This window comes from Scyliorhinus canicula, chromosome 8 (assembly GCF_902713615.1).
Source record: "Scyliorhinus canicula chromosome 8, sScyCan1.1, whole genome shotgun sequence".
Lineage (NCBI taxonomy): Eukaryota > Metazoa > Chordata > Chondrichthyes > Carcharhiniformes > Scyliorhinidae > Scyliorhinus > Scyliorhinus canicula.
Genome location: NC_052153.1, coordinates 17,684,456 through 17,697,143, shown reverse-complemented (window position 1 = coordinate 17,697,143; position 12,688 = coordinate 17,684,456). Strand labels below are relative to the sequence as shown.

Genomic DNA, 12,688 nt, shown 5'->3' with positions numbered 1-12,688 from the left:
GTCCCTGCACCCCCCATGTGCGACCAGTGGGCACCGCCATCTTCCTCGCCTCAGAACTCGTGCGGCCCATGGGCGCCGCATCTTCCTCGCCTCAGACCACGTGCGGCCCGTGGGTGCCGCCATCTTGCTTGCCTCAAAACACTTGCGGCACGTGGGCACCGCCATCTTGCTTGCCTCAGGACATGTGCGGCCTGTGGTGCCACCATTTGTAACGCCGCCCACCACGTGCGCCCCGTGGGCTCCGCCATCTTTACCGACTTAGGACCCCTGCTCGACAGGCACCTCATCAGGCCACTTACCGCCTGCAACCGCTGCCGACCAGCCAGGGGCCTTCCAACACCAGCTGCGTCTCGCCTCCATCACGATCGACCAGTCCCAAGCGCACAACCTCGCGACCGCGTCGACAACAGTGAAGGTCGATGGGCACAAGACATCAAGCCTTCTAGACTCCGGGAGCACTAAGAGTTTCATCCACCCCAAAATGGTAAGGCGCTGCTCCCTCACAGTACACCCCATTAACCAGAAAATCTCCCTGGCCTCTGGATCCCACTCCATGGTGATCCGGGGATACTGCACCGCCACCCTCACCATCCAGGGCATAGAGTTCAGCGGCTTCCGGCTCTACATCCTCCCAAACCTCTGCACTGCCTTGCTTCTTGGCCTGGACTTGCAGTGCAAACTCCAGAGTCTAAACCTGAAATTTGGCGGACCTCTACCACGCCTTACTGTCTGCGGTCTCACAACCCTTAAGGTCGACCCGCCTTCTCTGTTTGCAAACATCACCCCGGATTGCAAACCAGTCGCCACCAGGAGCAGACGGTACAGCGCCCAGGACAGGACCTTCATCGGGTCTGAGGTCCAGTGGCTGCTACGACAAGGTATTATTGAGGCCAGCAACAGCCCCTGGAGAGCCCATGTGGTAGTTGTGAAAAATGGGGCGAAAAACAGGATAGTTGTTGACTACAGTCAGACCATCAATCAGTACACGCAGTTCGACGCAAAACCCCTCCCAGGGTTTGTCACCCAGGGGTGTATGGTCAATCAGTTTGCACAGTACCGGGTCTTCTCGACAGTGGACCTGAAATCTGCCTACCACCAGCTCCCCATCCGCAAGGCGGTCCATCCGTACACCGCGTTTGAAGCGGTGGGCCTCCATTACCACTTCCTTAGAGTTCCCTTCGGCATCACTAATGGGGTCTCGGTCTTCCAACGGGAGATGGACCAAATGGTTGACCGGTACGGACTGCGGTCCACCTTCCCGTACCTGGATAACGTCACCGTCTGTGACCATGACCAGCAGGATCACGACACTAACCTTTGCAAATTCCTCCACACCGCCAAACTCCTCAACCTAAGGTACAATAAGCAGAAGTGTGTGTTCAGCACAACCCGCTTGGCCATCCTCGGCTATGTGTTTCAAAATGGGGTTCTAGGGCCCGACCCCCATCGCATGCGCCCCCTCATGGAACTCCCCCTTCCCCACTGCCCCAAGGTCCTCAAACGATACCTGGGGTTCTTCTCGTACTATGCCCAGTGGCTCCCTAACTATGCGGACAAGGCCCACCCAATCATTCACGCCACAGTTTTCCCACTGACGGCCGAGGCTCACCAGGCCTTCAACCGTATCAAGGCCGACATTGCCAAGGCCGTGATGCACGTGGTCGATGAGACGCTCCCCTTCCAAGTCGAGAGCGATGCATTAGACGCCGCTCTGGCCACCACCCTCAACCAGGCAGGCAGGCCCGTGGCATTCTTTTCCCGCACCCTCCATGCCTCCGAAATTCGAGAAGGAGGCCTAAGCCATAGTAGAAGCTGTGCAACATTGGAGGCATTACCTGGCCGGCAGGAGATTCACTCTCGTCACTGACCAACGGTCAACAATCAACTGACCAACTGACCAAGGATTGAGCTCTCCACCTACAATTACGAGATTTTGTATCGCCCCGGTAAGCTCAACAAGCCCCCCCGATGCCCTATCCCGAGGTACATGTGCCAGCGGACAAGTGGACCGACTCCGGATCCAGCATGATGATCTCTGTCACCCAGGGGTCACCCGTTTTTAAAATTTAATAAAGGCCCGCAACCTGCCCTACTCCATTGCGGAGGTCAGGTCTATCACCAGAGACTGCCAGGTCTGCGCGGAGTGTAAACCGGACTTCTACCGGCCAGACCGAGCGCATCTGGTGATGGCCTCCAGACCCTTTGAATGCCTCAGCGTGGATTTCAAAGGGCCCCTCACCTCCACCAACCGAAACACGTACTTTCTTAACGTAGTTGACGAATACTCCAGAATCCCCTGCGTCGTCCCATGCCCCGATATGATGTCTGCTGCCATCATCAAAGCCCTTAACACCATCTTCGCTCTGTTTGGTTTCCTTGCCAACGTCCACAGCGACAGGGCATCCTCATTCATGAGCGATGAGCTGCGCCAGTAGCTGCTCAGCAAGGGCATCGCCTCGAGCAGGACGACCAGCTACAACCCCAGTGGCCATGGGCAGGTGGAGTGGGAGAATGGGACGGTCTGGAAGGCCGTCCAGCTGGCCCTACGGTCCAGGAATTTCCGGCCTCCCGCTGGCAGGAGGTCCTCCACGACACCCTTCACTCCATTCGGTCGCTCCTGTGCACCGTAACTAACGAAACCCCCCATGAACGTCTCTTTGCCTTCCCCAGGAAGTCCACCTCTGGGGTTTCGCTGCCAACGTGGCTGGCAGCTCCAGGACCTGTTCCCCTCCGCAAGCACGTGCGGTTCCACAAGGTGGACCCGTTGGTCGAGAGGGTACGGCTGCTCCATGCGAACCCACAGTACCCCAACGGCCACCAAGACACAGTCTCCCTCAAGGACCTGGCGCCAGCTGGGTCCCCCCCCCCCCCCCCCCCCCCCCCGCCGCTTCAGCGCCACCCTTCCTCCCCCCAGTGCACCTCACCACAGCCCCCGCTCCAGGACGATCCGTCCTCCCCTTGGTCCCACCCAGGGATGAAGATGAGGTCGACATGCTCCAGGAGTCACCGGAGACCAAACCGACGCCTGCATCGCCACCGGGACTGCGGCGCTCGCAACAAAGGATCAAGGCGCCCGATCGTCTGAATTTTAAAACTTTTCCTAAAATGTTAATATATGCATGTAAATAGTCTTCCACCACCCCCGCTGGACTTTTTTTTAACAGGGAGTGAATGTGGTAGTCACCACTGTTGTATATATCACATACGAGATGTAATACGGTAAGGCTCCTGTACTACAGGTACAGGGATAGATCCCTCCCTGCTGGCTCCGCCCAGTTGGCGGAGTATAAATGTGTGGGCTCTCCGAGCTGCAGCCATTTCGGCAGCTGCTGCGGGAGGCTCCACATCTCTGCGTAATAAAGCCTCGATTACTCTCTACTCTCGTCTCGTCGTAATTGATATGCATCGGGGGAGGGGGGGGGGGGGGCTACAGCTGCTGCGATGCTGGTCTGGTCATTGGAGAGCAGCAGAGTGGAGGTCCTGGCTTCTGTAGTGTTTCCCAGGTCTCTGGGAGCCTGTTGAGTGAAGGCCCTGGGTTCAAGGGTGTTTTCCTGATCTCTGGCAGCCGCTGTAGGGGAATTCTCAGGCCTGGGACTGCAGCTCCGGCAACTGCTCACACGTGGTCGGCTGGTCGGGGTCGACTTCAGGACGTCAGTTTCAGGTGTCTCCAGGGTCCTAAAGATCGCTAAATCTGTAAGTAATTGAATAAGAACATTGTTAGAGAGTTTAAAAGAGTTATAATGAAGTTTTTGAAGCACAGAATGCGAGTAAAAGATAGAATTAGATGGTATGCTGGGCACAGCTTGCAAGAAGTCGCCTCCCTCCAGCGCCATCTTTCTTTCAGAAGACATGTCTTTAAAGAACAATACAGCACAGGAACAGGCCCTTCGGCCCTCCAATCCTGTACCGGTCATGATACCAACCTTTGCCAAAATCCTCAGCACTTCCTTGTGCCATATCCCTCTATACCCATCCTATCCATGTATTTGTCAAGATGCCTTTTGAACGCCATTAATGTATCTGCTTCCACAACATCCCCGGCAACACGTTCCAGGCACTCACCACCGCGGCAAATGATGGCGACTAAAACCAAGGAAGCTCAAGAGGCTAGAATTGGATGAACAGCGAGATCTTTCAGGGTTGTGTGGATGGAGGTGATGACGCAGCAAGGGAGGGGTAAGGACATCAAGCAATTTGAAAACAAAGGTGATAGTTTTAAAATCAAAGTAATTACTTGATTGAGAAGCTGGTGTACTCCAGGGGAGGCAGTGGTGTCATGGTATTGTCGCTGGACTAGTAGGGGACGGCACGGTAGCACAGGTGCTTAACACTGTTGCTTCACAGCGCCAGGGTCCCACACTCGATTCCCAGCTTCGGTCACTATCTGTACTGAGCCTGCACGTTCTCTCCGTGCCTGCGTGGGTTTCCTCCGGGTGCTCCGGTTTCCTCCCACAAGTCCCGAAAGACACGCTGCTAGGTGATTTGGGCATTCTGAATTCTTCCCCCTGCACCCGAACGGGCGGCGGAATGTGCCGTCGTACTGTCAATGGAAGCCTACTTGTGTCAATAAAGATTACCATTAATCCAGAGACCCAGAATCATTCTCTGGGTACCTGGGTTCGAACCCCGGGTTGAAATTTAATTCAATAAGAAAATCTGGAATTAAAAGTCGAATGATGACCTTGAAACCGTTGTCGATTGTCGTAAAAACCCATCTGGTTCACTAATGCCCTTTAGAAGGAAATTGGTTGCCCTTACCTGGTGTGGCCTACACGTGACTCCAGGTCCACAGCAATGTGGTTGACTTTTAAGCTGCCCCTCAGGGATGGGCAATAAATATTTGTCAAACCAGCGGCACCCACATGAATAAAAAAAGTAAACACAGGGATGGTAGGTGCATGGGGCTTAACCTGAGTTAGGATGTGGGCAGCAGAGTATTAGGTGACTTCAAGACGACAAAGGACAAAGCCAGCAAGGAGTGCGTATGAATAGTCAAGAGTTAACAAATAAATGAGGGCTTCAGCAGTGGAGGAGCTGAGAGAGGAGCCAAGTCAGGTGCTGTTATGGAGGTGGAATTAGGTGGCCTTGAGGTGGCGCAGTTATGTGGAGTCAAAGAGGGCACCAGGGTGGTGAACTGTTAAGTTCAGCTCCAAATAGTTGCCTGGGAGACAGGCCGGGTCAGTCGCTCAGGAGTGGAGTTCGGAACTGGGAATGAAAACACTTTCAGTCATAAATATTGAATAAAGAAGATTTCTGCTCGTGCAGCACTAGATATCAGTTCAGTAATCTGATAATTCAGCAACAGTGGAGGAGTCAAGAGAGGTGGTGTTGAGGTAGAGCTGGATGTCATCATCCTGCATGGGAAAATTAGCACTGCTTTCTGATGATGCTATTGAGGGGCAACGTACGGATGAGAAACGGAGGCGACAAAGGTAGATTCTTGGGGAGAAACAACAGAGGTAACAGTGATGGAACAAGATGAAAAACCATTGCTGGTAATACTCTGGGTAGGGTTAGGCAGATGAGGATAGAACCATCCAACTGAATGGCAGTCGAGAAGTTTTGGTGAAGGGCGATGTGGTCAACGGTGTCAAAGGCTGCAAGACAGGTCGTGATGAATGAGAAGGGTTAGTTTACCTTTGTCCCAGTTAAATAGGTTGTCACTTGTGAACTTGATAAGAGCCACTTCCCACTGTGGCACAGGCAGAAATCTGATTATAAGGATTTAAACATGGAATTCTGGAAGAGATGGGCACAATTTGGGGAGGTGACAACACCACCAAGAGCGTTGGAGATGAAAGAGAAGTTGGAGACGGGCGGCCATTTGTAAGAACCGATAAGGTCAGTGGAAACAATCCTATGATCCTCAACCTCATGTCACCGATCAGGTGTCTTGAACTCAAAATCAGTTTTGATGCCTTTTTTCTGCACTCGCTCCAATGCCTGGATATTCCTGCTGTAACACTGATCTCGAGTGTGCACAGTGATCCAAATGGACAATGGCGCATTTTTCAGACTCATTAGCAACTTCTGCGACTTGTGCTCCATTGTCCCGATTATCCCAAGAACTGGTTAGTCTGTCTGACTAAAACTGGACATCATACAGTTGGTTTCAATAAACTACCTACCATTACCCAGAGATATAATTCCTGTGGTTAGAGCCTGGAGTGGGAGTTTAGAGCCATTTTAATTTCTATTTTCGCAGCTTCGTTTTCACCTGTTAGTCCAATTAGTTTTCATTCATCCAAAGTAAACAATATTTGTCATTCAGCAACCTACCTTACTAAACTATCCAAATCCTCTTATGTTCGATATGATTTAGTTTCCCTTTGGAAATAACAGCAATGTGGATATATATAGCACTTCTAGCAGAGTCAGACGCTCCATGTGCTTAATGGGATCATAATCCGACAACAAATTGACATCAAGCCAATGATGGAGACAGGAGTAGAAACAGAAAATGCTGGAAAGCCTCACCAAGTCTGGAAGGGGAGGGAAACAGAGATAATGTTTTGAGTCCCTCTATCTCTTCTTCAGGAGACATAGATATAGAATATAGATATAGATATAGAATTCATAGTTTATCATAGAATTTACAGTGCAGAAGGAGGCCATTCGGCCCATCGAGTCTGCACCGGCTCTTGGAAAGAGCACCCTACCCACCCAATAACCCAGTAACCCCACCCAACACTAAGGACAACCTTGGACACTAAGAGCAATTTATCATGGCCAATCCACCTAACCTGCACATCTTTGGACTGTGGGAGGAAACCGGAGCACCCGGAGGAAGCCCACGCACACACGGGGAGGATGTGCAGACTCCGCACAGACAGTGACCCAAGCCAGAATCGAACCTGGGACCCTGGAGCTGTGAAGCCATTGTGCTATCCACAATGCTACCGTGCACAGGTGGCAAAGACTTGGTAAAAGAGGTAGGTTTGAAGAAACATTGTAAAGAAAGATAGAGAGGTGGATAGGTTCAGAGAGACAAATTCAGGGTCATTGTTAATAGAGACTGCTGCTCATGTAATCATGAAAGATCAAAACAAAAATGGGTGGGGTGGCACAGTGGCACACTAGTTAGCACTGTTGCCTCACAGTGCCAGGGACCAATGTTCAATTCCAACCTCGGGTGATTGTCTGTGAGAAGTTTGCATGTTCTCCCTGTGTCTGTGTGGGATTTCCCCGGGTGCTCCGGTTTCCTCCCACACTCCATAGATGTGCAAGTTAAGCAGATTGGCCATGCTAAATTGTCCCTTAGTGTCCAGGTTAGGTACGGTTACGGGGATAGGTCGGGAGAGTGCGCCAAGGTAGGGTACTCTTTCAAGGGGCCAGTTAAGACTTGATGGGCTTAATGGCCTGCTTCTGCATTGTATGGATTCTATGATTTTCTGGTCCCCCAGCCATGTGTTTCTTGGCAGCGCACCATTCGCTGGCGGCGAGACTCGCTACTCCCACCGCTTGTCAATAGGATTTCTGTAATAACCTGCACAGGACTCATCCAGCTGGGGATGATTGTTTCCCTGTGCTCATTGTACTGAGTTGACCGAGCACTAGTGTAAAAGGCCGGCAGCTGTAGAGCCAGCTAAAAAAGAAGGAAGGACCCGGTGAAATATAATCGGGCCCTGTCAGGATAATGCTGCTGCTGAATTAAAAGACTTTTAAGAATCCCGTTGGACTCCCCTCGCTTTATTAAAATTTCCCTTTGAAGCCACCCCACCCCACCCGGAAACACGAGGGCAAGGGTGCACTGCCGGCAGGAACAGAGAATCCCAACGGCGGGAGAATTCCAGCCCTTAATTTAACCACTTCTCAAGCATTCGGATGAGTAGGGAAAGAATACCCCCAATAATGTTGTTTCCGTTCCCAGTATTGGGTGTCAGTGTGTTTTCCTGTGTAAAAAACAGTGTAAAGGAGAACCTCAATTACAAAAACTCAAGGGAATTATATTTTTGAGTGAAGATAGGTGAGAATACTTAGATCAGCCAAGATGACGCAAGTTTCTTTTAAGAAAAATTAAGTGAAGAGTCGGGCTAAAATATAATGAATTTGTGTGGCTGCCTAATTCTACTGGACTGCCTTCTGCTCCACTGGAGAATACAGGAACCCTGGGCTGATTCTGCCAGTACTTGGTGGTCTATTCTGGACCTCTCAGGAAGGGGAAATACTGGCTTTGTTGATAAACACTTCCTGCTGCTGGATTGACCAAACGATGACCCTGGTTAGATAGGAGTGTCCCTGATTGTCCAGCTGAAGGATAGTCACCTGCTCTGGGGTCAGAGTACCAGAAGCAAGATGGTGAGGCACGTGCAAGCACATTTTAAAATAATATTTCTATCTGAACTAGTCAATAAAGTATGCATTCCAATGAATGTGATAACTGCATGTGTACGTCAGCCATCTTTGAAACTCTGAGACGACATGAGCTCCAAATGAGGTAAAGTTAAAAATGCACTCAGCGCTGTATCATGCAACTGAAATCCCGCGCTGGATCCCGCCATTCTCCGAGGCGGGCGGCGCGACTCACGCCGGGCCAGTTTTTGGGGGACGGGAGAATTGGGAGGACAGGGGGGGTGGGATTCACGTCGACCCCCGACGATTCTCCCACCCGGCGGGGGTTCGGAGAATCCTGCCCGAGGAGTTGATAACTAATTACAAAGGTCTGCATCAGAAGCTGATGAATCCATTCACTGAGTATTCAGTTTGAACACAATAAAAATGAAGCAATGAGTTATGTAAACAGTGGAATGTGCAATTAGATTCAGTGAGTCACAGAAAATCTATCACATAGCCTTAAGCTAGAGGTGTTGTACACAATGCAGCATTATTCAACTGGTAAGTGGAAGATAGGGAGCAATTTGACTCGGTGCAAATAATACTGATTGTGTATGATAGTTTTCCTGTTCGCACTGATTTAATACCCTCCTTCAAGTGTCATCATTCTGGGACAATGACGTTCTCCTTTTGAAATCTGAACTGAAGCAGCCCATCGATCATCTCCCGTTCCGGGAAACCTCTCACTAATTATATTAAAAATACAATGTGATCAAATTAATATCGCTACAAAAATTTCTGCCAAGACACATGCTTTGCTGCATACTTGGCTTGGAGCTAAGTAGTACAATCAGATCTATTTCTAGCCGCTTTACAAAAAATAAATAAGGCAGATTTGAAACTTCAAAAGGGGGCTTTTACCAATGGTCCCATTTAAATGTTTTTTGGGCAGCTGAGCACGCTGTAGCTAGTATTGTGATATAACTTTAAGAGAATACTCAAATGAACAAGGAACCAGGATGTAAAGCAGCAGCCAATTAGCAATGTAAGAGTTGCAAATTTTGCTCTGGCTCTGTTTAATGATGGTTGATGAATCACTGGAGTAGATTTGTCTGTTGAGCCATCTTATAATACATATATATATATATATATAATTATATATCAGTTGGAGAAATGGGACGTACGCATAGTTTAACAGTCCTGTGCGTGAGATTGGTGAGTTTATGTAAAGGGATCAGCAACGCAATGTGGTGGCAGCGGTGTGAGTTTGAAGACCACAGGGGGGGAGCCACAGACAATATTTGGTTCAACAGAGACTGTATGCATTGAAACCCAGGAGGCAGAGTCCGGTACAGATGGTACTCTGCAGGACAGTGAGTACCTGATTTTTGGGAATTGCCTGATTTATGGTTAATGGGGCCAAAGAGTTAGTTCAGAGCCAAACTGCGCAGTTTCTGAATTGGACAGAAAGGCTGCAGGCCATTGAAATGTCCTTAGGTACCATTCTCATACAAAAGACAGGGGGGAAAAAATGTGAAATACAGGAAGACAGCACCATTAGGATGAGTGTGGCCAAAACCTGAACTGCAACCAAGAATAGCAAGGGGGAGACAATGATTAAAAAACCAGCAGCCGCACTGCCGAATTGCTCCATGGAGTAGAGAGGGCAGAAATCCTTTATCGGTTGGGAGCACCTGTAAAAGACAGGGAAAAGCAAGATGACCACCAAATTCGCCAGCATAGATCGGAAAGCCAACAGATGTCTGATCTGAATTCAGGCTGTTAAAACAAAGGATGGAATTTTGCTTTTTAAATTTATCAGACACAAAACCAGATAAATAAGCAGTGCAAATAAAGACAGCCATTGGAACTGAGCGGTTGCATAGAGTCAGCGCTTTGAACCTGTCTGCGGGGTGGGGTGTAGAAGGACCATGATCAGCTGTGGAAAATGCTGAGGATTAGTTTCATGTAAAGGTGAACTTCAGATTGAAGCAGATGAAGCTGGGCTGTCTGAATGGATAATGGAGATTGTTATATCTCAGGAGCTGATTGAAGCCTTCCAAAAAAAAAACCTTTTGGAGAAAAATATAGTGTCACGATATTGACACACTCCTAAAAGATGGCGAACAATATGAAGCCATTGTGGCCAGGCAACAGCACCTTGGAGCTCTGAATGCAGCTACCAGCATTGGCACGGTAGCCAGGATAAAGAATGCAAGTAGTTTGTGTGGAAAGTGCAGTGTCCCATACAAATCTGTATTTGAATACCATTCAATGGTATGCAGTGTATAGTGGTGGAGGTGAGTGGGCCCTCAGTGTCACAACATCAGATTTCTGACTTCGGACCGGGGTTGGAGGCCAGGCTGTGCACACTGCGGGGCATTAGGTCACCACCACCAGAGGGCAGCGGCCGGGGAGGACATTGGGAGGATCATTCGGTCCTCTGGGGGCTTCCCGCAGAACAAGAGCTGAGGTCCTCACAAACTGGGGCAGAGAGTAAGCGAGAAGTGCAGGCTCAAGATGGATTGGAGTTGCCGGGAGCATGGGTTGGAGGAGAAGGAGGGACAAGAAGCCTGCTGGAGAGAATTGAGAACCGGAACTGCAGCCTAGAGCTGGAGCAGCAGTTCAAAACTGGCAAGTATTATGGGATAGGGTTTAGGGGTCACCAAACTATATCATGGAGTTCACCTGACCCACAACATTTAATAGATTTTGGTTATGGGGAGCACAAGGACCCACTTTACAGGTGTGATGCAACAGAGATCTCAAGTATTTTTTAACCAAAAACAGTATTTATTCTATGAATTCAATTAACATTTTTTAAACACACAGTGAACATCTTATCAACTACCAGCACTGACACCACACCCCCACCCCCAAAGATACAGTACTCTATAGATAACCTTTAGTAACTTTCCTAACAATATCCATAAGTCAAAGACCCTTTTTAACAAATACACTAGGTTTGCATTCCTTACAGAAACAGGTATTACTTTGAAATCATCAAGTGATCTGGTAACATTCTTTAGCATGCAGAGAGAGAGGCCAAAATACACCTCCTTGGTTCGAATGCAGCTCTCCAACTGAAAACGAAACTGAAATTCAGAGCCAAAAACAGCTTCCAGCTCAAAACTAAAGTAAAAAGCAGAGCCCAGCTCCACCCACACACTGACATCACTGCAGCCACTTGAGAAGACAAACATTTCTTAAAGTGACATTCCCATGACACAAGTCAGTGCGTTGAGGAGATGAGACCTTGAGTAGAGCAGAGATTTGGACCATTGGCTGAGAATATTCTCTGCAATTAGTTTGTGCCTTGAAGTTAAGCTACCTCTTGAGAGTTTACGCAGCTTTGATGCTGGTGGAATAAATTAATCTTGTTTTATAACCTCCATACAGTCTATGTGCTTCAATCATCAGTTACAGGTGTAAGAGGGCATTGACTCACCAATGTAGGAAACCAGTTTCCAGAGGTGCGATTAGAGATTACAATTAGATGCGTGTGTGCAACAACTGGGAATGCACCAGAGACACATATAAATGAAAGCGTAGACATGAGGGTAGCGGCCTGGCAGGCTTGAATGAAGACTCAGAGTGGAGGAATCTTCAGCCAGAAAACAAACAGGTTTCTCACATCAGTCATGTGGCACCATGTATAGATAAAAGCAAACAGTTAAAGACTTTTGCTACTTACAGCATCGTATGCATGAAGAAATGTCGCAAACACAACTCATAGCCTGAGGCGAGCAGGAACATCTAACAGGCAGAATCCTGAGGTCCATGTATCTGTATTGTTGGGAGTCAGTGATAAAACCTACAGCAGCAAAATTAATTGTGGGCAACGGGTCACCTATTTGTTGCACTGGTACATTGACATTGAAATGTAACTATGCCAATTCTGCATTGAAACCAAAGTATTCTAGCTGGTGGATGGGAGGGGACCAGCAGTAGCAAGTTATTTCAGAGTGTCAGTCTGCACTGAAGTCAACATTCTGACCACACACAAGTTCAGATACATTGGGCGGGATTCTCCGACCCCCCGCTGGGTCGGAGAATCGCCGGGGGCTGGCGTGAATCCCAGGCACCAGAGATTCGGCGGGGCTGGGAATCGCACCGTGCCCGTTGGCGCCCCCCCCCCCCCCGTGATTCTCCGGCCCGCGATGGGCCGAAGCCGAAGTCCCGCTGCTGTCATGTTGGTCCCGCTGGTGGGAATCAAACCACCTACCTTACCGGCAGGACCAGGTGGCGCAAGCGGGTTCCGGGGTCCTGGGCGGGGCGCGGGACGATCAGGTCCCGGGGGGTGCCCCCACTCTTTTCCTTCCGCGTTCGCAATAGTCTTCACGATAGCGGACGCGGAAGTGGCCCCCTCTCCTGCGCAGGGATGACATCAGCAGCCGCTGCGCTCCGGCGCATG

General features: G+C 49.6%; 1 protein-coding gene across 1 annotated transcript in view; it reads right to left on the bottom strand.

Annotated features, from left to right (window-relative positions):
- The window catches only part of LOC119970743, an 81,883-nt gene that overhangs the window by 26,193 nt on the left and 43,002 nt on the right, over window positions 1–12,688 (bottom strand). The window contains exons 2-3 of the mRNA XM_038805851.1: window positions 11,969–12,088; window positions 3,380–3,691 (exon numbers count right to left, since the gene is read on the bottom strand). Of these exons, the coding sequence (XP_038661779.1) occupies window positions 3,380–3,691; window positions 11,969–12,088 (432 nt within the window). The remainder of the gene's footprint in view (window positions 1–3,379; window positions 3,692–11,968; window positions 12,089–12,688) is intronic.